The sequence below is a fragment of the Pimephales promelas genome, chromosome 24, assembly GCF_988280905.1.
Source record: "Pimephales promelas chromosome 24, fPimPro1.hap1.1, whole genome shotgun sequence".
NCBI lineage: Eukaryota > Metazoa > Chordata > Actinopteri > Cypriniformes > Leuciscidae > Pimephales > Pimephales promelas.
This window is the reverse complement of record NC_142792.1, coordinates 4448484-4475349: the sequence shown is the minus strand read 5'-3', so window position 1 is coordinate 4475349 and position 26866 is coordinate 4448484. Positions and strand designations below refer to the sequence as shown.

Genomic DNA, 26866 nt, shown 5'->3' with positions numbered 1-26866 from the left:
AATTGATCAAAGGTGAAAGTAAGGACATTTATAATGTTAAAAAACATATCAGTGACAAGAAATGCTGACTTAACTTTTCATTTTTCAAAAAAAAAAACTAAAAATACACAAAAATACTAAGCAGCATTGATGATGATGATGTGATGAATGTATTGTGAACAGCAAATCAGCATATGATTTCTGAATCTATCTATCTATCTATCTATCTATCTATCTATCTATCTATCTATCTATCTATCTATCTATCTATCTATCTATCTATCTATCTATCTATCTATCTATCTATCTATCTAAATACAGTACACTGGATGGCAAACTGTTAAGTTCATGATAAACGTTTATTGTTTTTATGATTAACAATTAGGCTACAATTGGCAGGATGAATCTAGAAAACAATTATTAGATGATGCATAAGTTTTGCTTTTAGGCAATATGAAATCACTGGACAGTCTAGGATAAATGAGTGTTTATAGACTGTTTAATATAATGCCCTCTTAAGAAATAAATTAAAAAAAAGAAATAATCGTGTCTTTTAAATATCAAATATCAAAGTCCGGAGGAAGTCTTTCATGAATGGATGTGACCTTCATCATAAGCATTAAAAACACGAAACAGTCACAAGATTTATTCAAACTCAATTAGCTTTTACTGTAGCATGCATATTCAACATATTCAAGGCAGAATCCCCTATACAGGCTACTGTTTCGGATAGAGACCTGTCTTCTGCACTCCGAAAGCGGTGATGAAGATGTTGATGATGACGGTGAGAAACACCAGCCCTGTGGCCACATTATTCATTATGTCCAGCTGTCTCTGATTGGCCACATCATTGAGGTTTTTGCGTGCTGGAAAAGAAAGATTATATAGGAATTACTAAATCCATCGTGATTAACCCTTTAAAATCCCTGACAGATTTTGTGCGTGATAATGACTTCATGCTCACCCATGTTGACGAAGAGAGCACCCGCGAGCACTTGGAAGAAGAGTGACGCGGCGATGAGGATGATGACGGTGAGGAAGTACTTGAACTCAGGGCCCTGCTCCAGTACGGCTTTCAGCTGAGCGGCGTTCGCCATCAACAGCGCCACATCCAGCATGCTCTCTGCTATACTCTTCTTGGTGGCATAGTGGTTCAAGTTGAGAGGTTCTGCGGGCTGACAGAGAGAAATCAATTTAACTTAAAAAAATGCATTCAATTACAAACAATTTGCTAACTATTATGATAAATTGTAATAATCGTGTCTAATGAAATCATAACGGCCAATGTCATGAAATAATGCGACATACATTTAACTTAATTAATGTCATCTGACATTTTGTAATGTTTACATTACAATTAAAAAACACAAATGAAATTATACATTAGTCTACACTATAGAGGCTATTTACTTGTGATTTAGCGGAAATCATGTAAAAACGTTATAAGCCAGCAAACGCGACAGGCACTTTATTATTATAAAGTAGTTTAACACTTGACATACACTGTAAAAAAATATTTTCAAGATTTGTTATCACAACATCTTTTCTTTTGTCAAATCAGCTAATTAGTTGAGATAACTTATTATTTTGAATTTTTGATGATTAAATCAATCTCCTTCATTGTATTAACTCACTTTTTCCAGTTCAATCAACTTAAAATTTTAAGGCAACCAGGTTACTTAATTTTTTTAAGTTAAACCAACAATATTTTTTTACAGTGTGTTATTATTAACCTATTACCATCATCAGTAGTTCAGTAGACTACAGTAACAGGGGAGTTATGGTTATTTAGGACAGTGCAAGTCCGGCTCTAGGGGTCGCTGTTTCACAAAAATATCAAAGCTGCATAGTGTGGCTTTAAATACATTCATATGTGAATTGACACAAGTGGCGAAGGAAGGTAAAGCATTTTCAGACTCATGCTGCATATGAATTTACCTAACAATGTGCTAGCAATTGAGGAGAACAAGAGACCAATCCTCATCTTTAGAAGAAATATCCAGCAACATCTGTGAGATAAGATCTTCAAAGTGAGAGAAGTTCTCAGTGCAAATGGAAGAAGGCTGAATGAACCCATTTAAATGTCAAAACTACTGAGCACATAGTTTTGAATGTCTCTTTCACACAATCCCATCTGGACAAACACTCCAACCTATTTTTTTTTTTACAACAAAAAACATTCTAAAAATTTTTCCACACATAAATAATTAATTTCATTCACAAAATGTCTATAATGTATGCATAAAATCAAGATATATTGTGATTTATGCAATAAAATGAACTATATAAAAAAGTCTGTATTCTACATGGATGTTTGATGTTTGTGGTGATGGCTAACAGAATGTATGGACTGTTTAATGAAATGCACTAAAAACGATGTGAATATTCTTAAGGTTTTTCATAATAAATGAATGCACTGACTTTTAATAAATCATGAATTTGACGACTGTCGCTACCAATAGATGGCAGCATTTTACTATCGATCTTTCAATCTTCAATGTTTTTGTAGAAACAACCTGGGGGCGCTAGATATTTACTGTAAATCATCTTTTTCTTTCTATTTCTTTCTTTATTTGTTTGTTTGCATGATATAATTGATTATTTAAAAATAATTACATTATATCATTTTTTTTCAACATTCTAAAATTAGTCTAAAATATGTAGCCTACTTTAATGCCAAATAAACACTGATGATACGTGTAGATTTTTTTTCTCAACCCACCAAACTATTATTATTAAAAATCATCATCCATAGCCTCTCTTGCTCATATTGTAATTCTTATCTCTCTTATGCCCTTCAATCCTTTCTATCAAATCTCAAAATCATTTTAACATTTGCCCTTCACTTCCTGTGTTTAATGAATGCTTTTTTTTTTATCTTGTCTCTCCTAACGTGCTCTTATCACTGTCTACAGGACCTGTTAGAGACATGTGGACTGGAAGAGATTGCATCTACATACACATGACCTTGGGCAGATGTCTTATCTACATCAGAACACACATGCATGCTTCATACATGCCACATGTGAAGAGCTTGTTCTGTAGGGGGAGGGGGGAGGGGATGGATCCTCTCCACCAATCACGGCACAGTAAAACGAAGACCAGGCAAGCGTCCAAATACCACATGCACAGGCTCAGTGTTTTCCTTAATGATGGGGAACGTTTTCCTTTTTTTCTTTTTAAAATAAACACCATGGGAGAGGTCAGGAATATTTTACATGTGGGGCCCGTGTAGTTGGCCCACAGGAAGTCCACCTCCCCACCCACTCATTGGCTGCTCTCACATCCAATAGCAAATGGGAAAGGGCGAGGAGGGTTCACTCAAACAAATAACTTTTTTTGCTCCGTCTTCTTCTTCTTCTTCTTCTTGGCAACCCCGTCTCACAACACATGCAGATAAGAAGGAGGGTCCTTAAACATTCAAACCCTCTGTGCTGGTTTGAAAACACCTCGTTCACAGCACAAAAGAGAAAAACACACACAAATAAATATGTGACTCTCTAAAACTATTTATTTTATAATATATAGTCATATATTCTGTCATCTCCGTCATGGTAAATGTATTCTTTATTTTAAATCTTTATTAAATAAATCTGTACAGTAGAGGAAATGGTCATTTGATATTCTTTGATTAGATTATCATAGAAACTTGATTTTCAATAAACAATCAAATATACAAAAATAGGACAAATAAATGATGAAAGTATGGTAATACTATACTTTATAATCAAACTATCCTAACAGTGTCATTTGAATGACCTAATGTGTTGACATGATGCCGGAGAGCTTGTACAAATATAGGCACGATCAACAGAAATAAGTTGTTGGCTGCAGTTCACTTAATGGCCACCTGTGTCGCTAAAAACAAGGGTTTCTGCATTCTACATATAGCCCCTTTAAAAGCCCAAAATACTGCAACTGAATAAAAACACCAGCAATGACACTATTTTTTTGTTGTTGTGGGAAACTTGTTTAGTCTGTGAATAAAAGTCAGGAAACGGTCACATCGCCTGGGTCAGATCTATTTTGCTCTCTATTTCCTTTCTTTCATTCATTCATTTTCAAGTTACTGTATGAGTCACTCACGTGATTAAACCAGCAGCGGCATGACCTGAGAATAAATTCTGTTTACTTTCAATGGCGTAATGCTGTCCCCAAAGGCAGGAGTTGTCATAAAAGCCCTTTCCTTCTTTATATGGGGAGTGCTGAAAAACAAAGGTCTTAATGTCTCTACTGGATTCATATTACGATGATAATATTGTGAGATTTTATGACTACAAGGAGTTTCTGCCATTCTGTGCTCTGACATGCCAGGATTATGTAACGATGGATTTAAAACCGGTTTTGGAATACAAGGATATGACAGCTACTATACTCACTAACCTGCGGCAACATTGCAAAATCTTATCTTTTTCCCTTCAACCATTTATAAAATTACAGACTTCCTTCCTGTTGGACATTCTGGCCTGTAAAGCATGACCTTTGACCTTAATTTCTCTGCCCTGATCTGAGAGATAAAAATATCAGAGTGTCAGAATCAATCAACAAGAGCAGTTACATAAAAATGTGTCCGACCTGTCAAAACTCCCACTGTATTGCAACATTAACAATCAATGTCTTCATGGCAACCCGGGATCCATGTAAACAGAGCTGGTGAAGTTATGTCGCCTCAGAACTTTCAGAAGTGAGCCAATCAGGGCCAGGATGAAACGGTATTCTAGCCCATTAGAGAGTGAATGGAGCTTCAGGAATGTGTTGACAGGTCGGTTGGGGCCCAGAGTATTCTGAGAATTTCAGATACAGTAAACCTAAGTATCCCAGCAACTGTAGGGCATAAAGATCACACGGAGTCTTACAACATTACATTCACTTGAATGGTTGGTTGCGAAAGCTGGCTGTTATGGTGTGGGGTATAGGGCTAGGGGTTAGCTTCTGTTGTAGCATTGTGTACCATTCAACGCCGCCCCTACCTTTTGGCAAGCCCATTATGACCTGCAGGCTGCAGCTATCCTATCGTTTGTTAAAACGCATTGAATAATTCACGGGACTCATTTCGAATTCATCACGTCATCGAGAACCTCATTTCAGAAAAGCTACCATTGCATTCTAAAGTAAGGAAGAAATTGCAGTAATTAACACCTCATAGTACATTTTTAAAACGGTTACTTCTCTGAAATGAGACATCTGACATGACAAATGCACCGGTTTTATAAGTGAGTCGTTGTATTATTCACTCAACCAATTCGTCCAGATTCAGTAAGGAACAAAACACCACTAGTTTGTTTGAAGCTGCTTAAAGGGATACTCCACGTTTTTTTTTTTCATATTAAACTATGTTATTCCAGGCCGTTCTGACTTTTAGCGTCATATGTGACGCTATATGACAAAACGGCGAAATACTACGCACATGGCACCCTTTATCGTTAATATAACATGCAAACTAAAGACGTCATAAATCCTTTACCGTAATATGAGACTTCCCTGCCCTACCCTACCCCACACCTAAACCTACCCATTACAGCACGTGTTATTTTAACGATAACGGGTGCCATGTCGGTAGTATTTGGCCATTTTGTCATATAGCGTCATTGGCCATTGGCCCATATTGAATGAACTGGGCAAGTTAAGCACTATCAAAGTGTCTCGCATGCCAGAGACAACAGAGGTATGTATCAACTCATCTTAGTTAAGGGAATAACATAGTTTGATATGAAAAAAAAAAAACGGTGGAGTATCCCTTTAACGGTTCATCTTGCTTCATCTTCAAACTCTCAATAATGTCTCTACAATGAAAGTTTCATTTGAACATTTAGGCCTTGTACTGTATACTTGATCACTTATAAGTATACTAAAGTATAAATCTGATGTCAAACTGTTGCTTATTCCCTCACTGAGAAAATAAGTGCTTTTGAGAGTGTGTTTAACAAACTTCACATGGACGGTTTTAGTCTGTATAAACCAATAAAACCGGGCCTTTTATCACTGACAGCATGTCTGCATTTGTGCAATAACAGATTGCTTTCTATGTCTAAGTGAAGTTATTCGTGGGGCGTATTGGCTGTTTAGATTGGTAGAGGCTCACGCTATGTTTATAATGACAGTTGCTATAAACACTGGAACATCTTCACTTCACATTAAACACAGGGAAAGTGGAGGCAGAGAGGGTGCGATCATAGGACAGGCCCCTTCCCGCCCACTGAGCCTGCGGCAGCTGTCACACCTGAAGAACCGCACCACCTCAAGCTTGTATATGGATGGATGGATAGATGTATAGATGTATAGATGTATAGATGTATGTATGGATGTATGTATGTATGTATGTATGTATGTATGTATGTATGTATGTATGTATGTATGTATGTATGTATGTATGGATGGATGGATGGATGGATGGATGGATGGATGGATGGATGGATGGATGGATGGATGGATGGATGGATGGATGGATGGATGGATGGATGGATGGATGGATGGATGGATGGATGGATGGATGGATGGATGGATGGATGGATGGATGGATGGATGGATGGATGGATGGATGGATGGATGGATGGATGGATGGATGGATGGATGGATGGATGGATGGATGGATGGATGGATGGATGGATGGATGGATGGATGGATGGATGGATGGATGTACGGATGTATGGATGTATGGATGTATGTATGGATGGATGGATGGATGGATAGATAGATAGATGTATAGATGTATGGATGGATGGATGGATGGATGGATGATTGATGGATGGATGGATGGATGGATGGATGGATGGATGGATGGATGGATAGATAGATAGATAGATAGATAGATAGATAGATAGATAGATAGATAGATAGATAGATAGATAGATAGATAGATAGATAGATAGATAGATAGATAGATAGATAGATAGATAGATAGATAGATAGATAGATAGATGTATAGATGTATGGATGGATGGATGGATGGATGGATGGATGGATGGATGTACGGATGTATGGATGTATGGATGTATGTATGGATGGATGGATGGATGGATAGATAGATAGATGTATAGATGTATGGATGGATGGATGGATGATTGATGGATGGATGGATGGATGGATGGATGGATGGATGGATGGATGGATGGATGGATGGATGGATGGATGGATGGATGGATGGATGGATGGATGGATGGATGGATGGATAGATAGATAGATAGATAGATAGATAGATAGATAGATAGATAGATAGATAGATAGATAGATAGATAGATAGATAGATGTATAGATGTATGGATGGATGGATGGATGGATGGATGGATGGATGGATGGATGGATGGATGTACGGATGTATGGATGTATGGATGTATGTATGGATGGATGGATGGATGGATAGATAGATAGATGTATAGATGTATGGATGGATGGATGGATGATTGATGGATGGATGGATGGATGGATGGATGGATGGATGGATGGATGGATGGATGGATGGATGGATGGATGGATGGATGGATGGATGGATGGATGGATGGATGGATGGATGGATGGATGGATGGATGGATGGATGGATGGATGGATAGATAGATAGATAGATAGATAGATAGATAGATAGATAGATAGATAGATAGATAGATAGATAGATAGATAGATAGATAGATAGATAGATAGATAGATAGATAGATAGATAGATAGATAGATAGATAGATAGATAGATAGATAGATAGATAGATAGATAGATAGATAGATAGATGTATGGATGGATGGATGGATGGATGGATGGATGGATGGATGGATGGATGGATGGATGTACGGATGTATGGATGTATGGATGTATGTATGGATGGATGGATGGATGGATAGATAGATAGATGTATAGATGTATGGATGGATGGATGGATGGATGGATGATTGATGGATGGATGGATGGATGGATGGATGGATGGATAGATAGATAGATAGATAGATAGATAGATAGATAGATAGATAGATAGATAGATAGATAGATAGATAGATAGATAGATAGATAGATGTATAGATGTATGGATGGATGGATGGATGGATGGATGGATGGATGGATGGATGGATGGATGGATGGATGGATGGATGGATGGATGGATGGATGGATAGATAGATAGATAGATAGATAGATAGATAGATAGATAGATAGATAGATAGATAGATAGATAGATAGATAGATAGATAGATAGATAGATAGATAGATAGATAGATAGATAGATAGATAGATAGATAGATAGATAGAACAATTAAAACTTAACTTAAAACTATTTAAAAAGTCACTGAATTGCTCACCTGCACTGACTTCCTGCTACTGTGACTCTTCAGTGTGTCACTTCTGCTGCTATTGTGTTCAGATGGGAGGTTGGGAACATGTGTGATGTTTTCACATGGACAGAGGAAGGGGTTTGTATATTAACTGTGGTTGACTTCATTTGAATTTGTCGGATGCGGATGTGGCTAAATAGAGGCTGAGAAAAAAAGACAATTTAGGTGCAGAAATGGTGACTAGAAAAAAAAGTGTCGGTTCTTCTTTTGAGGTCATAGCTCACCAAATACAAAGCAGTTGCAACGTGCAGACGCCACGGTTAAACCCAGTTTCTTTTCTCTCTTTCTATGCAATCACACACATCTGAAGGCAAACTTAAAGGTTTATCGCCCCACAACACCCCTCACTCTTTCTGTCTGACTCCTACTGACTAGACCATTTTCACTTCCCAGAATTCACTTCTCTAGGCAGTCTAAAAGGTTGGAAATGTTTTTTTTTTTGTTTTGTTTTGTTTTGTGTATTTTCACTCATAACCTTCGGTGATGCCCATCTTCTTGTTAAAAAAAAAAAACTGGGAAGGACATGCTAACAGATTTACATTACAGACATGAAAATGATTGAGGTCAGATGTAGTTGGTACAAGGGGAGGGACATTCTCATTCTAGAAAGCATTTGATTGAGTCTTCAATATGTCAACACAACACACTTATAAGGAGAGAGAGTGATTTGAAGAAAGACTGTAGAAAGAGAAATGGCTGAGAGACATTAAAGAGAAAAGATCAGAGGGATCTCACTGGAAACTGCATGATCAGGCAAGAGCTTTAGGACCCAAATAATCAAGTTTCCAGTGCTGGAGAAACCTGAACGTAGAGGTTGTGTTGTTTCTGCTCCGTATATTGATATCCCAGGATTCACAGAACCAAGATATGCTGTTGTTGCAATGTTTGCTAGTAACAGGCCATCGTTGAGCGTCATTGTGTGTCTGGAGCTCTGGCTCTCGCTTGTACTAGGCTACTCTAGTAACTGTATGTTCTTCATCTTCACATTATTTTTCGTAAAGCATTGTTTTGCTTCACTTCAGCTATGATAAAGAGAAATCCACTGTGTATTGCATGTTCATGCATTTTGGGGGCGGAGCAATGAAGGGAGGGGTGTGTTTGTTTGGGTTGATGTCAAATATCAACAGTGTTTCTCAGAATTCGTTCAATGGTCTTTTAATACGCGTATTGTGACATATTAACATTTGTTTCAATTGGGTATATTTTATTTTGCTTTTAGGAGATACATTTGAAGCAAAGGTATAAATGAGACCTCAGTGAGATGGAAAAGCCAACTTCTGAGCATTAAAATCATCTTCTGGGTGTCATAAAACACACACACACACACACCCTGTTTGGCAGAGTATAAGTGTAAAGTCATAATGGAGCCCAAGGGAGACACTCCTCTTAAAGAACTGATGCTAATATCATCCCTGACCCTGGTCTGCTTGGCATACACTACGTTAAAAAGTAGTTACAGGACAGGAAATGTTTACTTTACTCTTTAAACCTCAGGATAAAATTCCCACCTTCTCTTTCCCATGAACCCACCAAACATCCTTTATATTTCCTGTAGTGACACAAGGACGAGTAAATGATGAGATGTACAGTGCCAGTGGGTTGTCATTGAAATAACCACATGACGTGAGTGGATTGGGAATGTGTGTGTACTATAGCTAGGAGACAAAATTGTCCCCGAAAGTGAGCTAAATCTGACCAAACGTCCCTTTTAGGACGCCCTCAAACATAAACACTTTTTTTAACACTAAAAATAACTTTACACAGTTTGTCATTATGATTATAGAAGCTTTATATATAAAAGTGAATTGTTTTTATAAAAACAAAAAGTTTGTCCTCATTTACAAATGTGTGTGAGCGTGTTCTGCTGGGTTTTATTGGGCGACACAGAGCTGGACAAGTCTTAGAAGAAAAGGTTCTATATAGAACCTTAAAAGGTTCTATCAGCGCTACGTATTTGGAACCCCTAAAAGGTTCTATACACTCTTAAAAAAGGGTTCCTCTGGGTTCTATATAACTCTGGGGTTCCATACTTGGCCAATAGAAAATTTTACCAAAAAAAAAAATGGTTCTATATAGAATCATTTTGGAGTTCCATATATGAAGCGGGGGACGGAAACCATTTCTGGTTCTAAATAGAATCATTTCTTCTAGTGTGGGGTGTCACTGCTATAAAATGGGTCGAGCAATGACACACACACACACACTGTCCTCCTCTGTCCTTTGATAAACAGTTTATCTGCAGCACTCGGCTCAGGGCTCTCTCTCTGTCCCTATCTGTCCTGGAAACAATAATAAAGAGAGAAAAGGAGAGATGTAAATGTAAATGGAAGAGCAGGTTCCTGAGCTCAGGGCGGAGGTCTGTGTTTGTCAGTTCAGTTTTCCAGCACCATCTTATCAACCTGTTTTTTCTCTCTCTCTCTCTCTCCATTCCTCCCTCGCTTTTTCTCTATCTCCCCTGAGCTGCCTGTGTTGTCCCTCCCTATGAAAACATGATGACCTCAGACAAACTGGACCAGACCAAATCTGTGTTACGATGTGACATAAGTGTTTCACAAAGTTTGAACAGAGTGGAAAAAAAGGTTTAATTTATTTAAAACATTTACAAAGTAAAATTAAATAAAATGTCAATTCATGCCAATTCAATTACTTAAATATATAATTAAATATATATTTTTTTCCTATCATCCAATTCCTATAATCCAATTTATTTTGTTTTTTGTTTTATTTTTTACATTACTGACTGTAATGTATAGATATGTGTTTAGAAAATAGATATTAGCTTGGATATTAGCTTAGAAAGTGAAAGAGATATTAATGTTTAATTTATTTTTGTTTATTATTAAATGTGAACATTTGATTTAATTTATATATTATATATACTAAATATATTACATTTATTATAATTGTTTGTTTTTTTTACACTGTAATCGGTGATCAGTTGACTCAAGTGGAAAAAGTGAGAAAATCTGTATAAATAAACTTCATGCGTAACTGAAAAAATGAAGTTATGTGTCAAGTTCACAAGTTATTTACTTAATAATTTTAAGGCAACGTTCCCTCAGTTTTTAGGTTAAATCAAGTGATAATTTTTTACATTGTAACAAACATGGCATGCATGTAAAAGAGAAATTAGAATTTTTCTCTTTTTTTCGGTAAGCGTAATATGTACAATAACTCAAATATATAGCTTTTGTATTGTTTTATTTATTAGTATTTATTTTTTCTGATGAACCTGTATTTTTTTAGTACCATGCGGGTTTTAACAGTATCCAATGGCATATATTTGTATTGCCATCATAGCAACAAGCTATACGATAAAAGTGCACATTTGCAGTGGGAACAACCCATTTTCCCCACTTGTTAACAATTTCCACGATTCTCTCATTATCATCACTGGCCTGTAATCATAAAAGAGGGCACCAGATAATTTTTTTATAGCACATTCAAAATGATAGATGATTATACTGCAGGCATTTTGCCCTGTCAGACTGACCTCGAAGTTACTCAGATTTATACACTACCCTATATCATTATACCAGCGCTCTTTAATTGTCTCTTTAGGTTAACACACTCTAAAGTTAGAGTATATGTGTGAATATGTGTGTCTATGGAGGGGTGTGGTTGTGTTGGTATGTGTTGGTATGGCAGGGCATCAAAAAGGCAAAATGGCCTGGATTGGGCAGCAGCTGCTGCTCTGGAAAGCACCGAAACGGCTGACTGCTTTAGTCATGGCTGCTAGTCACATGGGCTGGAATGTCTTTCATACTGAATAATACAGTTGAACCAGCTAGAAATGTGAGCACAAATTCCTGCTCTGCTGGTCAATGAGTTGACAAACAGCTAGAGGGAGACAGGCCTTTCATGACCCTCTCTGTGTAGACGCATCTCAAAGCACTGGTGTCATATTATGGTGGAGCGTCCAGTTTGTCAAATAACTGCTGAAGTGCCTGAGAAACACATTAGGCTTTATTATCTGTCTGTGTCTGTGCTGAGAACAATCTCTCGGGCACGCTGACTTCAGATTTATTGGGCTGTGATGACTCATCCAGCTCTGAAGGCCATGTAGTGTCTAAGATACTTTTACGGGGGTGTTCACGGTCTCATGCATTACCAACATTCTCCTGCAGGGGAACAAGAAAAAAAAACAGAGGGAGAAATGAACTAAATATCTTTTTATAATTGTTTCAAAATAAAGTATCATTTTAGTTCCAGATGTTTCTTTAGATGTTATAGCCTATTTTTTATATTATTTAGTGCTCTAAAAATTAAAAATGTTTTTTTAAGAAAAAAAAAAACAAGTAGGCTATTGTTATTTTTTTTATTGTTATACTGTAATTTGGCATATTAATTTTAAACACATAACTATATATGAAGAGTTCAGATGCAAAAGCCTCTAAGTGATATTTGAAATTTTCTTCTGAATGATCATTTTTATCAAGCTTGTATATAAAAGTTCAGTAATTTCACTTAAATGGCAATGAAGATTACGTATTAATTTTCATTTAAGTGCGATTACTGAACTTAAATGTGTAAAAATGTTCATTCTAGAAGAAAATTTCAAATGGCACTTAGAGGCTTTTGCATCTGAACTCTTCATATATATATATATATATATATGTATATATATATGTATATATACTATGTGTGTGTGTGTGTGTGTTTATATTTGATTCTCTAAAAACAAATAAAGTTGAAGACTTAAGAACATGTGGAATAAATGGGAAAAAATGCACACAATATTAATATGTATTGTTTTTTAAAAAAATTATTGTGATTTTTGCCATATTTATTTTAAAATACATTATTTTTTATGTTAAAATGTCAACGATTGTGATTCTTGGCTGCCATGGAAATTCCATTCTGTTTATGAAACTACAACAATGCAGCAATTCCTTTGTAAAAGTCAAAAACAGAAGAACTAAGTGGCAAAAAAAACTGTTCAACATAGAAAAATAGAAATGTTTTTGTGGATTTGTGTGTTCACATCAATCAGAGAGCATGTGTTCCCAGGGACAGGAAGGCATCTGTATGAGTCAAACAGGCAACATAAATAATCTCAGAATACATCAAGCGTCTCTACTGACATCAGGATGGACGGATGCCAAACAGTCACAATCACATGTACTGAACAGCCTCTTATTAAACAAGCTTCTGAATTTCACGTTTGTTTGTGTATTCGTCTGGAAAATTAATTTCAGTGTGGGATGAAGAGCATGGAAACCCAAGGTCATGACATTTCTTTGGCCCCCACAGCATTGGGCTGCATCATGAAAAACTTTACAAAGCATTGCTTTGACGGTCTAAATACTATCCAAGCACCGCCTGTTGACCACAACACATCTTAATAAAAATATCTGACACCTTTGTCACTGGTTTGAAACCCACAAACGACTCACTGTTCCTTATACTCAAACATGTTTTCAATCAGTATGCCATTAAAGCAGCTGCACTCTTTAGACGAATAGGCTCCTGGATCGCTCTCAGTGGTACTAAGGTCCATATTAAAGTGTGAAACAGCCCAACACCATGTTTAACAGACATGCCTCTCATAGTATAAGTTACTCTTTGTGGCTAAAGGACACAGGTTAATGCATAGCCTAGCATAGTAAAAACACGGCCGAGAGTCTGTGAATAAGAAGGGAAAGGTTATATAACAGGAAATAGTTCTATAATCTCACACATATGCTTTTTATATAATATGGAAGTATGGCTTTTTATATATTTATTTCTGTTCATTAAATATATATATATATATATATATATATATATATATATATATATATATTATTGGAAGTATTTAATTCTGCTCTGTTCCCAAATCTAATGAACAGGCTTCTCAGCAAATAAGCAAATACAAATATATAACACACATTCTTGGTAGTCCATATATTCAAGTCCACTGCTGCATCCCAATTCACAAACTACTGTATACCTCCTAATTATTTTATACTCATTAAATTGTAATTAGTGTCCCAAATCGTAGTATGTTGAAATGAGTATTCCAAAGACACCTGGATGGTTTCCGAATCTGAAGTGCAGATCCACACACACTTTGGCTAATATTACGCACAACCCATTTGATCAGAACTAAAAAAATAAAATAAAAAGTGTAAAACAAACATGGCAGATTTGTGAGACTGACAGTTAAGTAGAGAAATTCAAGTTATTAATAGACCCACGGAAAGACCCACGACTGGCAGATGCAGAGTTGTCGCAATGCATTCTGGGATTGCATTCTCTTTGAAAACTACGGCTGTGCCCGAAAGCATCAAGGCACGTCCGAATCTCCTGAAATACCTTCATCTGATCAAGTTTTGAATTAAGGAAGCATGCATGTATCCTCCGCTGCCTTTGATATCCCACAATCCTTTGCGTTCCATCCAATAAAAGTTAAGCTAAAAAAGAAAGAATACATCTGAAAATTGTGGTTGGTGGTCAGTTTGTGTGTAAATGTACATTTTTGAGCAATATTTTCCACTTTGTCTTGAAATTACTATTAGTTAAATATTCGCTTAGTTTTCACCAAAGCTCTCTCTATTGGCTGAAGATCATTAAACCGTTGGGCTGCCTCAGATGTCTGTCTGAAATCATATACGTGGGGTACCGTGGGCAAAAGTCATTGCCTGATAGGGCAGCAAGTCACACGGCCCAGCAAACAAATTTAGGTTCTGGGAACGTTCTGGGAACGTTAGTTTTTGGTTCCCAGAACGTTCATAGAACTTTCCCTTAAGGTTAAGGGAACGTTCCCGGAACATTCTCCCTACGTTTTAACAAAATGGAACCTAAAAATAACCTACATGGAACGTTCCTATAACGTTCTTGTTTGGTTCCCAAAAAAATAACCTCATGGGACCATTCGGGAACGTTAGGGGAACGTTCTGTGTTTGCTGGTTTTCACACACAGCCAACATCCAATGCGTCATGAGTTTGAAGTTCAAGTTTGAATTTGTCTCATATTTGTGAATAAAGCTCTATGAAGGTGACTTGACTTGACTGCTTAGTCTATGGACAAAAGTCTTAATGTGTGTGTGTGTTTGCATATATGGTTCCCAAAGAATCTAATTTGGAAGCAGAAGGCATGACCCCAGAAAACCCCACATGTTTTGCTTCCACATGTGACATCTCAGCATGAGACTTTCCTCCAGGGCTTTCCTGCCTTTCAGTGCGGAGCACCCACTGGTTTGGACCACTAAAGAACGCTGTGTTTCCTTCCCTTCTTCTCTCTGAGAAGTGCTGTCGGGGAAGAAACGCAGACAGATGTGACTGGATAAAGTAACTAAAACTGACAACTGACCCATGAACGATCAATCTTGCTGTCAGTGACAAGCCGTGTTCAAACACTCTTCCAGCCATGTGTGTGTCCTATACCAGTAAATCCTGACTAAATAAGAGCTACACACGTCACTTATATGAAAACAACCAGACCAAAGTGTGACTGCTTATGTCTTGAGATCTATAGTAGCCATAAAACTATTTGGACGTCTGAACTTTATAGCAATTGGCTTTTGAAAAGTTCACAGGTGTAGTTCATCACATTATGTGTTTTCCTAACTTTTTACTACTTTTTTCATCTTCAAACTAAACTGAGGACTTCAATCGTTAAAGTTTAAATCCTGTCTGGCTAGCATGCTTTCCACAATGTTTCCACATTAGGTCAGTATTTTGTGACTGTTCAAATGCATTCGGCCACATGAGTGTTTACATTACGAAAGCAATCCAGTCTAATGCGTTTTCAAATGGAAGTGATCGAAAGTGGACAAGCTCAAGATATTTTTGACCCCCTTTACAACTATTTAGCATTGTCCTCTGGTAATCGGATTGATGAAAACGCTTCTTAATGCCAAGTGTCTAAAAAGGGCCTATTATGCTGATTTGGTTTCTTATGATTATCAATGTTGAAAACAGTTGCTGCTTGAAGGAGTAGTTCAGTTTTGAAAAAACTTTTGCTGATAATTTACTCACCCCCATGTCATCTAAGATTTCCATGCACTGTAAAAAAATATTTTCAAGATTTGTTATCACAACATTTTTTCTTTTGTCAAATCAACTTAAATAATTTATTTAGTTCAGATAACTTATTATTTTGAGTTTCTGATGATTAAATCAATCCCCTTCATTGTATTAACTCACTTTTTCCATTTCAATCAACTTAAAATTTTAAGGCAACCAGGTTACTTAATTTTTTAAGTTAAACCAACAATATTTTTTTACAGTGTGTCTTTCTTTCTTCAGTCGAAAAGAAATTAAGGTTTTTGATGAAAACATTTCAGGATTTTTCTCCATATAATGGACTTCAATGGGAACCAAACGGTTCAAGGTGCGTCACAGAACAGAGCAAGGCAAGCATTTGAGCTTAAAACTTAAACTTTGTTATTTATTTATTAAATGAGCGATCGTTTCGCTTGATAAGACCCTTATTCATCGTCTGGAATCGTTTAAAGCCCTTTGAACAGTTTGCACTAAAAGAGTCTTTTGGACCTTAAACCGTTTGGTTCCCATTGAAGTCCATTATATGGAGAAAATCCTGGAATGTTTTCATCAAAAACCTTTATTTTTTTTCTTCACTGAACAAAGAATGACATGGACATCTCCTTTAAAATTTGTGAAAACTGGGATACATAAAAAAAGAAATTTTACACAAAATTAAGATTTTTGATCAGAACATCCAAAAGAACAGCATTTATTTTAAATATTGCTTTAATATATATAATTGTTCACTGCTTAAGAGTGCTTATAACGCAAACATCCGCTGAATCATGTCAAACCCACAAAGCAATAAACATATTGTCACTAGGACACTAAATCAAGAAGATCAAGGTGTTTCATCACAGACGTGACACAATCGCAACCTCAGGTTGGGGCGTTACTCATTCAAATCTGGTTGTAGTGTCAGTCGATATCTTTAACAAACATTCTCTAGAGACACGGCAACAGCAGAACTGTGCCAGTTTTAATTTTCTTTCAGTTGTTACTTTTTAACCCTTCTATCAAAGAGCTTATCGTGTCAGCGGGGTGGTCACGGATGTGTTCACAGGCTGGAGCAACATGTCCTCTGTGAGATCTCTCAATAAGAGGCCCCTGTGAAAGGAGCCCTATTACCCCTTCCCACAGGTGAGTGAATATGCACTTCACATATCTCATTCTGATAGCTTTGACCCTTGAGGACCCCATCAGGCTTGAATCTAGTGCCCTACTGGTTCACAGTGTCCCTGTATATATTGCTCATGTTTTAGAGATGAAAAATGCTGGCGAGAGGGCGGAGCAACCTGTCACTCACATGAGATCGACCAATAGCAACCACTCAATTCCCGATAGACAAAATCAAGTCCCGCCCTATGTTTTTTCTTGTTTTTACTTGGATATATATAACAATACATAGGGAAGAAGAGACTAATACAACGACTGTTTCGTGACGACTTTAAGCCGAATAAACCTTCACAGGCTACATTCACTCAGTGAGTTTTTGGGAAATGAAAACATTCAGATGCAACGCGACACTCAGCTCATATCTCCATAGACTTAAGTTACCAAAACCACACATGATGGACAATAGTTGTCCAATCCGGTTCTGTTCACAGAGCAAGAGTTTTCCAAGAAAACATTTGTGAGTCCTAAAAATTTACCATTTTTCACTCATGAAAGTAACTGAACTGTGATGGAACGCAACCGAATGGGCCTATGAGTATGTGTATTTAATATGTGTGTCTAGACAGAATTAACTTGACACTTTTCCAGTCCAGCTTCAGCATTTCCAGTCCATTTTATGACTGGGAGTTTGATTCAAAAAATAATTTTTACTTTAGGAGACCCATTTTGCTTGTCATTATACAGTAAATTATTATTTAAAGCTAAATGCGATAAAGAATAGCCTTTTTAGTAAAGCTTGTAACGCTTATAAAATCAGTATCTCCTATTTGGTTGTGACTTTGAGAAGATGTCTTCATCAAGTCAGTGGGCACTCTGTGTTGATCTGCACATGAACTATATAGACAGACATCTGTGTCCAACAAACATCTAGCAGACGACTGTAATCAGAGGAGGAGAGTTAAACATTAACCAGAGTTATTATTATCAAACAAACCTAATTACCAATAACCCTGTTTAATGCACTTACATAACCTTCAGCTTTCAGTGTAAACCTCATGACTGCATCACCCTTATATGCCTTCATTTGAAGTTTCAAAACTACATATTAAACTTAAAAATTGAAGCTTTGTTTTATTATAATAAAAAATGCACTGTATCTCACCATGTGACTGCTTTACAGGAGGACCTCTTCATAGATGACAACGTAATTGTGCAAATGTGTATTTCATCCCACATCTGGAAACAGTTATTTCTCCCAGAATTCCACGGTACATTAGAGCATTTGGTATTATTGTTACTGCAATCACGGGACATGATCCAGACAGATCTATGCGTTGCTTGGATTTCCACGGAAATTCAATATGAATTTGAAAACTCCCAAGTAAAAAAGCAGGGGAAAAATGACACGAAGTTGAAGGAAATGCATTCAACACGTGGCTGTGTTGCTTTCAAACGTGTCCCACTAGTGTGAGAGATGCCAGATCGGGTGCTACTGCCCACTATAGAGCTCGGTCCAAGTGGCACCAACGTGCCATCAGGTCAAAGAGTAGTAGCCAATTCCCAGAAATGCAAGTCATCATCCTGTACTTCACAAAAACACTCCAAACGTTTCAGCAGAGAATACAAAAATACACTGGAGAGAATTAGATTTAATCAGCACAAATCTTTTAAATGTCAAAAGATCCCTAATAATATATGCTATCGCACCTGAATGCACATTTCCAAGTTCGGATAGGATTTGGCATCCGATGACCCCCATTGTCGTTTTTATAATCAGCGCATTTTCTGGCAATCTCATACCCTGCCTGCAAGTGCTGTGTAATCCAGAGGAAATGGGATCCCATGTTCACTGTCATGACCGTGGATTAGTGTGGAGAACCGCCGATCCACGCTTCTCAGACAGATGGTGTAAGTGACCGGACAGAGACCTTTGTTTCATAACTAATTTGTCTTCACTGCTCAGGCCATGGGCAAGTGTTATTAAACATAATAATTTAATGTTGTTATAAACTTAACAAGTCTGCAGATATGACATTTGGGCATTTACTGGGACATGCTTGGCAGATGGATTTAAGGCCCAATGACAAACAAATCCTACAGGAATTTGTCCCTAGGAAGCGGAATTTAATATATGCCACTAATAATAGAAGCATGTCGGAAAGGTCATTGAATAAAACCTTAAAGGGAAAGTTCACCATAAAAAACAATTGTGAAAAAAATGCTAAATTGTTCAAATGTTTGGGTCATACTTTTATTCAATAAGCAGGACGCATTAAATTGTCAAAAGTAACAGCGAAGACATGTCTATTTCAAATAAATGCTGTTCTTTTGAACTTTTTTACTCGTCAAAGAATCCCTAAAAACACTGTATCAGTTTCCACAAAAATATTAAGCAGCACAACCAACACTGATAATAATGAGAAATGTTTCTTGAGCAGCAAATCAGAATGATTTCTGAAGGATCATGATGCAGTAAATTCAGCTTTGGCCACAGGAATAAATTAAATTTTATAATATATTTAAGTAGAAAACAGTTTGAAATTGACTTGACAAGACAGACACAGTTTCCATCCAGCCAAGTGTTGTAATTCTCTCCCTGGGAAGCTTTGGTTGTTATAGGTTTGTGACAATCCTCCTGAGCCCAGTAATAGTTTGGTGAGTGCATGTTTTGTTGATCTTCAGGTACATTAAAAGTTGAGTCTGTCTTTGCAGTCCATCACTAATTGATATTTGATGGATTCTTTGAGTGATGCTCAGCTTCAGAAGAGAGAGAACTACATGATCACCTTCCTCTAAATACACAGAACATTCTGCACCCCGACGTGAGAAGGACAGAGATCAGGAGAAAGAAAATCAGGAATGTCATGTCGCAGACCCCAAAGAAATACCAATGGCTTCTAGACGTCTCAGCATACCTGTGGTCGATCTGTACGTCCTCTTGCTGCTGACATGGCGAGTCCCGGATGACCGTCGTTGATGTGCGTCGTGCGGAGGAATCGTAGTCGAGATACGCTCGGAGATCCTTAGAAAGGGGAAAGTGCACAAGTTGGCAAAAGCTTTTGAAGAAATTCATGGCACACAGCAAGGACAGCCATCCAGACAAACAAGTGTGTTATTCACTTCTCTCCTTTTTTTTAAAGTCCAGCGCCACTCCAACCCACTGGACTGGGTTTACAACAAAACTGAGCACTCCTTTGTAAACAGTAAACCAGTCAAATATATCCAGTGTCATCACAGTCTGCGGAGTGGAGAAAGACGAGATTTTTCAGTTTCTTGTTCAAGTGCCCAGTCAGTATTATTAGACTCAAATTCCCCCAATCCAGTCAAAGGCTACATTCAGAGCTCATTCACACAAACTGCAACATTTTGATATTTTTATAAATGTGTGGCCACATTTCACTGATGAGTCTAAAATTTGAGTTCAAATATACTTTCTCAAGTTTAACACACAGAGAATATTATTTATACTGTAGTTTAATTTTGCTAAAAAGTGTAAACACTGCTATTTCAATATCACTATATTTGTTTGAGTGTCAACTGGCTCATCCAATGGCATGAGTTTGGACTAGAATAATACTTGTTTGGCTGGACAATGAAATAACAGTTTTTACAGGAAATATGTTGGAAAGAGTTGTCTTTTTAGTTCAGTTTGAGTTCTGGGTTTAGTTTAACCAAAAACTTGGTAAAGTTCGGTCATTATTTTCTTACTATAACTTTTGTTTCATACAATCACAATGAAAGTCTGAAAAAAAAAATCACAAAACGTCATAAAAGTATTGAAAAATATTACAATAAAAAACTTTATGCTATGTGGTTATATACTGTAAGTCCAGTGTTGATCAATCTAATTTCTAAATTTATTGAAAAGATTATATTCAAAAGAATGATTTGTTTGTGAATTGGACATTGGACCAGTTAAAGGAGCCTGTTAAAACTGTCCAGTTAAAACTGTCTTTTGGACCTTGAACCGTTTGGTTCCCACTGAAAAATCCTGGAATGTTTTTATCAAAAACCTTCATTTCTTTTCGACTGAAGAAAGAACGACGTGGATATCTTGGATGACATGGGGGTGAGTAAATTATCAGCAAAAGTTTTTTTTTTTAAAGTGAACTACTCCTTTAAACATTTATTGGACCAGTATAATTTCTGAATAAATCATTAAGAATGTTTTTCCAATTCAATGAAAAATGAAATTTCTCTTATGGCTTTTCCGAAATCTATTATGGTTTCACAATGCAGCAGATTTTTAGGTGTAACCACATATTGTGTGATTAAAACTAACACAATATTACACATATTGCATTTCAAGCCATCACACACAAGCCAGCGAGCCACAGCAGCGTGACACACATTATTCAGAGTCAACTGTTATGAGACACTTTCTTCTTACAATGTGGCCTTGGGATGCTCCCACATATTAGATAACAGTGAGCATTTGGATAAAGCGTGTTCGGTATTAAACCATGAAATAGATATTTTCATCCAAGACGACAGTGACCCGCTTGTTTTCTTGTTAGCAATTATCCGAGCGAGGCACATAACGCCCCATTATGCGGTCACAATAGTGATTTGACTAGTGAAGTCACAAGGGAGAATAATAGCTGTAATTACAGACACAGAGACGATCAGCTAAAGGCATCAAATGAAGCAGATTTTTTCGAAAAGGTAAAGAGCTGAAGCGCAGGCTCCTTTAAGGGTGCGGGTTAGTTGACAGAAGGTCCTTTTAACTGCAGTGTCCCGATGCAGGTATGTTAAACATGCCATGTTTGCTGAGGGCTCTGGGCCCCACTAATAAAAAGCCAAGAGCGAGGAGGAGCCGGAGAGAGAGAGATGACTCATGATGGATGCACTGCAAAAATGCTTTTCAGTCTTTTTTTGCTCGAGTTTTTAGATATTTGGACTGAAAACAAAACAAAAATCATACGAAAAGCATTTGTTTTTGATGGTTATGCCCTCCAAACTGTGAAGAACTAAACAGCAGCCTGTTTGCTCTCCTCAAGCGTTCCCACAGTGACAGTTCGTACTGGTCTCTCACTCTCCTGAAACACACAATGAGACATTAGCAGCTACAGTCACTGACATAGTGCATGGGCTGAGTGCCATTGCAGCTGCAATAGTGGTGGACACGTGGCCTTTGTGGTCCTTTGTGCTCCGCTAGTGCCCAACACATGTAACCTCAAGCACTGAGCCAGAGGAGATGACCACTTTGAGGCCTAAAATAGACCGAATTAAAATTAACTTCTGGTCCAAGTGGCCAATGCAGTCTGTGAGCTAATGTGTTATACATTATACAGTCAGTAAAAAGTTTGTGAAAGAAGTCTCTGTGCTCACCAAGGCTGCGTTTATTTGTTCAGAAATACAGCAATATTATTAAAACTTAAAATGACTGTTTTATATTGTAATATATTTTACAATATATTATATCAATTCGATCGAATTGTAAAATGTAATGTATTCCTGTGATCCAAGCTGAATTTTCAGCAGCTCACCAAGGCTGCGTTTATTTGTTCAAAAATACAGCAATATTATAAAAACTTAAAATTGTAATATATTTTACAATATATTTCTATCAAATTGTAAAATGTCATTTATTCCTGTGATCCAAGCTGAATGTTCAGCATTATTACTCCAGTATTCAGTGTCACATGTTCCTGATTTGGGGTTCAAAAACATTATTATCAATGTTAAAAAAACAGTTGCTGCCTAATATTTTTGTGGAAACCATGATACATTTTATTAGGATTCTTTGATGAATGTTCAAAAGAACAGCAGAAATCTTTATATATATATATAAAAAAGTACATTAAAACGTAATTTACTCTGTAAGTGTACACAAAAAAAAACTTTAAAAGCTTCAGCAGAGACAAAACTCGTCTGAGAAGTATTGATGAAGACTTAACGACCAAATACAGGTCATTTCCCTTCAGTTAATTAACCAGATAGCTTTCAGTGAGTTTGTTTTCCTATACAGTAAAGACAAGGATCCTCCCATCCCCTGAACTCTGTACATTGTGTACCATCCGCTCTGTCCTATCAAACAGGACTTGCTTTAACAGTAGGAACAAAAACACAGATTTCTATCAAACTATCTGTACAGTATTATTACGATTACCGACTGAAAGAAAAAATCTTAATAACATGTAGAGCTCAGCTAAAAAGAGATTTTTTGCATGCATTATAAATAGCTGAAAAATTCTTCAGTTATGATCTGAAATATTTCCTGGTAAACGAACTGAAATTTGAATATAGTGGGCCTGTATTTTCTCATTTATGTCACCTGATTTTGCATACAAGTGCTGAAAGATTAACACATGACATCCAGAGGCTCTTTACAATGGAATTTGTTACTTTCCAGCAGGCATTTGACATGGTGGCCCGCTCACACTTTAGATTAGCTGGTGCATTGTTTCAATCTCAGAGTAAATATTTGCCTTCCGGAGTGTTGCACTAATCTTAAAGACCAGTTTAAACACAGTTATGCACAGTGAGGAGACCCGCCGTAATGTTGAAAAATATACAAATGATAGTTTTCATAATGAATTATCAAATGCAGAGTACGGTGGGTGCTAAGAAAGGCCTGTTTTTCTCACTCCCTCATTACCACCACCAAGTGGATAAACTGATGTACTGAAGCTATACATGTGTTCTCCTTATTCTCCTAAATAATCCGTTTAGAGAAATCTTAAAGTCACCTAAATCTACAAAGAAAGATAATGCACATTTGACACATTCTGTTTGCACTAAAAAATTAGTCAAATAATGAAAGGGTTGTTAATGCCATCTTCTTTTGTCATTGCAGCAGTGTTAAATTTCCACATGCTTTCAGTTGACCCGTATGTCAACAGAACTCAATCACGGCCTTCGTTTGGGCAGGGGAACAAAGTGTTCAATGCACACTCAATGCATCCACAACAAACAGCCTCTCAGGCAGGCAAGACGCATACTGTGATCTCGACACCTTACTGTCTTACTTGGTTGTGCGCATCCTGCACATGCTTGTGTTGCCTCGCTGGACCCCACAGGTGGTTTTATGTAGCAGGAGGGCCCCCATAGAGAAGCTGTGATGTTAGCAAAGATCCTACTCGTGTGTGCCATCTGGAATGCAAACAAGAAAAACAAATGTTGAGGATAAGGGCTTCACATAAAGAGAAATCAGTGTCTGGCCACAAAATAGACTCACATGTGAGAGGACAAAAGAAATATATTTGAGCATGGTAATGTCTTTTGTATTTTAATTGACACGTTCAATGCATTTATGTGAATCAGTTACTTTCTACATAATATGCATTAGCCTTTTCCTACAGTAGTATTATTTTATTTATAAAACTGAAGGTGCTATATTTTGCAAAATATAAAAAATATAACACAAACTGAGATGCTTAGTATGTACCTGCAATATGCACAATTTAATTGTAGCAATATGAACACAGAAATGTTGCTTGTCATACCTGTAAATGCTTCCTTATTTTTACTTTTTAATAAAACATCTATATAGTAAAAATACTATTTTGGTCTGTGCTACAGTACTATCTTTGACGTTTAGGCCAGGATTAGTCTTTAGTTCATTTAAGTAGCTTTTATGCCTTAGAAAAAAAAAAGAAAGAAAAAAAAAACATTGCTAGTGTGCATCTTGAGACAAAATGGCACTGACATATTGGGCCTGGTTTGTGAAACCGGGGGTTAATGTTGCTTCATGATTAATATAATTTTCTGATATATTTTAAAATATATTATTATTACAGGCCATCATCTGTAATAAATTACATTACATTGGAAAATATTGTATTCTCTCTTTCCCCCGGTTTCACAGCCTAGTCCCAGTCTAAAATGCATGTTTGAGCTGTTTTAACTGAAAGCAACTCGCACTGAAATATCTTAAAATATGTTTGGTCTCAAGATGCACACTAATGTTTTTTCTTTTCTTTCCTAAGGCACGTTTATAAAAGCTACTTAATTGAACTAAGACATAATCCTGGTTTAATCTAAGCCCTGTCTGTGAAACCAGGCCTTTGTTTATAGAATATAAAAGCAATTTTTTAATGGCCAGATCAATGCACACAAATCCACCTTTAATTAACAGCATGACAGAAGAGCCAGATTTTCATGCCAGGGCAAACAATAGCTATTATTGGCATCTGAGCTGTGGTGGTACAATGTGAAGCAAGCTAGATAAGAGGGTGTGCAACTGACATGCATCACAGAGCACCGCCTGTCCAAAAACACAGATCAGGATGTACTGACATTGAGAATTTTGGGACAAATAAGAATCAGCCTGGCAAACAGGGGTTTACTTGCATTCATTTTTACCTGCTGCTATAGTGAGGAAGGGAATCAATTTTGCATTGTAATGCTATTTCCCATTTACTTCTAAATAAACTCGGAGAGAAAACAGCGACCTCTTCAGGCCTTTCTAAGACACTGCCGGCTGGTGGCGTCTCTCTGCTGTCAGTATTCAGTGGGAGGGTAAGTTAGACAGCAGCAGCCTCGGAGCTAAAACCAACGTGACAGACTGGAGTCCTAATAACACCACCCGAACCAAGAGCAGCAGCTACAGAAACCTTAATACTGTATATGGAGACTACCAGTTGTCATTTGTCGACTGCTGCATAAGGAGAGCGATTCAACCGGCTCCACAGCAGCGAACGCAAACCGCAGTGGATGTTGTTGCATTGTTCACGTGAAAGGAAGAAAATCGTTGGTTTGCAGCGGATCCGCGTGCAGTCGACCGGAACCGGACTCTGTTTGTGATTTGTCATGATGTTTTATCACGGGATACATCGTTACGCTGGATACCGATTTCATTAGACTCATCATCATCGCATCGCGTTGGGTTCAACAGCCCCGTGTTGAACTTGGCCTGTCGAGCAAACAGTACGATGAACGCGTAGCTGTGCTAAATCTATGGAATTTATATTTTCATGACCATTCGGTTTTATAGCCTGGATTTGTTTTGTCTCTATTATAATTATTGGGCTATTGCCGCTCTTAATTTATTCGCTCGGCCAACTGCAGCTATCGCTTTGTCTACATCAGAGGGGAATGGATATGACGATACGAAAGGTAATCGCTGGCCAGTCAGCCTCCTATTTTTTCATTGCAGCAGAAATGTTATGTACCTCGTTATAAGCATTGTGAACTGACAAGTATTCGGTATTAAATACGTACTGTCTGTATATTATATAGACTGTTATGTTGTCGTATTTTGTGCCAGTGTATTTCCACGCGCTTCCTGTTCAATAAACGCTATTAACGCGCGCGGCATTATTTTAAGAGCGAGCTCGAGACCTGGAGAACCAACGGTGGCCGTTATATGACAACTTTTGAAAAGCCGTAACTTACCTTAAATTCTCGCTGACAACTTTAAATAATTTACTTGCTCCACAAATGCTAAATATGCCAGAATTGTTTTAAATTTTGCGCTTGTCTTTGCTCGAGAATTATAAAAAATCCCCCAAATCTCAGTTGGCCACCCACCGTAACCAGGGCGACC

The 26866-nt window shown here is 37.2% G+C and overlaps 2 protein-coding genes across 27 annotated transcripts in view; one reads left to right on the top strand and one right to left on the bottom strand.

Annotated features, from left to right (window-relative positions):
• Positions 1-319: 319 nt before the first annotated feature.
• Positions 320-26866, bottom strand: ninj2 (ninjurin 2). The gene is made up of 5 exons (XM_039667840.2): positions 26716-26866; positions 24348-24471; positions 20292-20398; positions 944-1154; positions 320-845 (listed from the first exon to the last, which is right to left on the bottom strand). Exons 2-5 carry the CDS (start codon positions 24469-24471, stop codon positions 697-699), a joined length of 591 nt encoding a protein of 196 aa, XP_039523774.1. The 5' UTR covers positions 26716-26866; the 3' UTR covers positions 320-696.
• wnk1b (WNK lysine deficient protein kinase 1b) overlaps positions 25816-26866 on the top strand; it is a 73915-nt gene continuing 72864 nt past the window's right edge. For 20 of the 26 annotated variants that reach the window (XM_089127189.1, XM_089127184.1, XM_089127183.1 and 17 more), the window contains exon 1: positions 25816-26436. The gene's annotated coding sequence lies outside the window, so the exon portion shown is untranslated. The remainder of the gene's footprint in view (positions 26437-26866) is intronic. The other 6 variants (XM_089127190.1, XM_089127182.1, XM_089127188.1 and 3 more) reach the window with 1 other exon arrangement.